General features: G+C 51.2%; 1 protein-coding gene across 1 annotated transcript; it reads right to left on the minus strand.

Moving 5' to 3' along the window:
- Positions 1-595: 595 nt before the first annotated feature.
- Positions 596-2,472, minus strand: LOC147981290 (uncharacterized). The gene is made up of 3 exons (XM_087513921.1): positions 2,314-2,472; positions 2,028-2,103; positions 596-1,824 (listed from the first exon to the last, which is right to left on the minus strand). The coding sequence occupies exons 1-3, from the start codon at positions 2,338-2,340 to the stop codon at positions 920-922; spliced, it is 1,008 nt and encodes a 335-aa protein (XP_087370047.1). The 5' UTR covers positions 2,341-2,472; the 3' UTR covers positions 596-919.
- Between the last annotated feature and the right edge of the window lie 225 nt (positions 2,473-2,697).

The raw sequence follows: 2,697 nt of genomic DNA on the forward strand, positions 1-2,697 counted from the left end.
AGAGATGGAGCTACTCCCTATTACTCGTCGCTGATTTAGTACAACTTTGTACTCAATCAGCGACAAGTAATATGGAACGGAGGGAGTAGGAGGTAAAATGACACCTGGGGGTGGGCTGTGTGAACTACTTGGGTCCTTTTTGGGTTGAGCCCCTAATTGGGGAATAATATATTTAGTGACACCAGATGCAAAAAATAATAATCAAGCACCCTTCTGACACTCCATTTTTTCGACGATTTCCCCCAAGGTTCTCAACAAAGAGGCTCATCTCATATTTATTATGTATTCATCATATAAAGTTGTAAGTTACAACACACAGGGTCCACACTATACAACACCAGAAAGGACAACCATCACGACACAACAGAAAAACACACCCATAGAAAATAAAAATTATAAACATGTTGCTAGGGCGGTCAATTGCTGAACCAAATCGTCGTCCACCATCCACCATCAGCATTACCGAAGTAGCTGCCGGCCGGAGGAGTACAAGAACACCGCATGCCAAACAGCCATCGGAGCACCATACTCTGAGGATACCATCGTTGCCAGACGAAGCAGCAGTCAACGATAACCATATGTATAAGAATTAAGATGATTTCCACACGCTCCTCAGAGCCTTTCATAGAAGAGGCTCCTATCTAAATATAAGACGTTTTTGCGGTTCAAACACAGAGGAAGTATATTACAAAATTGCTCCAGTAAGCATATCCATCAGAGCTGTTCCATGAATCACTCCCGTTCTTCCTCTCATGCATGCACCAAGCTCAGCTCGTTTTATTCTAGTACTAGCTTGGAACTTTGAGCAATACTGCTAATACATCGGTTGCTACTACTAAAATCTCGGCTCTAACACATGGAGAGGTCCTCACTTAAAAAACTTTGAATTAACTAGCTAAGCCTGCCGAATGGATCCCCTTCACATCACGCTGCAAGAATTGGCATTCTCGTCGTTGAACATGTCGCCGTAAGCCTCCCGCGGCGGCGAGAAGGCGCTCCTCTGCGGAGGCGGCGGCGGCGCTCCGTAGTAGTAGTCCTCGGCCGCAGAACGCTGATGCTGCCCGTATGGTGATGGCTGGGGATCGGGGTAGTAGTAGGGCTCGTACGCCGATGGCGCCGGCCGGCTGTAGTAGTTCGGAGGCGCGTACTCGTCTATGTAGCCGCCGTGCGACGGCCCTGGCCTCGCCATGGGCGTGGGCATCGGCATCGCCGCCGGCGTTGGCGCGGCGGCGTAGTAGGACGAGCTCGCCATCGGCCGCGCCACGTTGTAGCTCATGACGTGCACCGGCGGCTGCCGTGTCGCTGGCATGTACTGGTGGGGGCTCCCGTAGCCGTAGACGCCTCTGCTGCGGGCGTCGTCGTACTCCATCGTCACCCTGGCGTCCATCGGCGTATCATGATGATCATGCTGCTCCTGCTGCTGCTGCTGCTGCTGGGCTTTCCCGTTCGCCTCGCTGGGTTGTTGTTGCGGCCCTGTCTCCGCCTTGGCCTCGTCGGGCCCTTTGCTTTCTTCGGCCGGCGGTGGGGTCTCTTCGGCGGTCTTCTCGGGCTCCGGCGCCGGAGGCTGGGCGGTGCTTGGCTCGGCAGCGGGCTTCTCGGCGGCCTCGTTAGGCTTGCTGGCATCATCTGCTTGGTTCTTGGTTTCTTGGCTTTGGCTCTCTGCAGGCGGAGGCGGCTCCTGCTGCTGCTTGGGCTCCTCCGGCCAAGGCTCCGCCAGCTTGCCGGACTTGCGCAGCCTCGCGACGAGGATCCCGGCGTCGATCTTTGGAGAGACTGTGACCGCCACCCTGTTTCTCCGGGCGTCGATGTCGCATCTGTACACGCCTGCAAGATCAAAGGAAACGGAACTTTTGTTCACAGCATAACCATGATTATTTTGGTTCTTGCGTTTTCTTTGCACATGTTAGTATAGCAAGTGTTTGCTTAGAGATGCACATGCAAATATCCTATCAAAGTTCCCAGCATGGAAATTTCTACAAAGGCATTTGAAACAAGAGATGGTGATCCATCAAATCAGCGAGGCATACCATCAATATGTAGGAGCACCTTCTTCACCTTCTTTTTGCACCCTTCACAATGGATGGACACCCTGAGCACCACAACCTACATCAGAGCAAACCAAACCATCATCAGCACACTTCCATGCAAATATTGTCAACAAGACAACAGCAACTCACACATGACTTAAATAGTAATCCAACAAAAAAAATCTAGTGGTTGATCAGACACATGAACATGCTCATGACCAGAACGATCACTAGTGCAAGACTGCAATTACAGAAGGATCACAGCTAGTATGTTGAATGTAATCACCTGAAACTCTACAGGTTCCGTCGCCATGTCGAGCGACGAACGGAATGATTCGCAGTCGGGGGGAGGGGAAAGTGGGGGAGCCTTGTGGGGGAGGGCTGGGGAGATTTTATACCCGGCACCGGTTTAACAAGTGAAAGGTGTAGAAAGAACAAGCATGGAGAGTAGTGGGCGTTCCGTTGGGCATATGTATAAACTAGTTGGTTCGTGACTAGGGGGAGGTGGCTTTACATGTGGACAAAACACACCCTTTGAGAGGCTTCTCTCTTCTTTTCTGAAGAAACATTTGAGCAGGAGGAGGTAAAGTTGCTTGCAACTAAACCTATTGCCTATGGAGGAGGCGGTACTGGTGATGGCTCTTTCCTCTTCTTTTTGAGCTCATCATGA

Source organism: Triticum urartu, chromosome 3A (genome assembly GCF_056163025.1).
Source record: "Triticum urartu cultivar PI428250 chromosome 3A, HENAU_Tu73, whole genome shotgun sequence".
Lineage (NCBI taxonomy): Eukaryota > Viridiplantae > Streptophyta > Magnoliopsida > Poales > Poaceae > Triticum > Triticum urartu.

Coding starts and splice junctions, on each gene's coding strand:
- LOC147981290 (XM_087513921.1), bottom strand. CDS start 2,340: ATGGCGACGGAACCTGTAGAGTTTCAG. Junction 2,104..2,313: donor CGGAACCTGTAGAGTTTCAG/GTGATTACATTC, acceptor GCTCTGATGTAG/GTTGTGGTGCTCAGGGTGTC. Junction 1,825..2,027: donor GGTGCTCCTACATATTGATG/GTATGCCTCGCT, acceptor TTGATCTTGCAG/GCGTGTACAGATGCGACATC.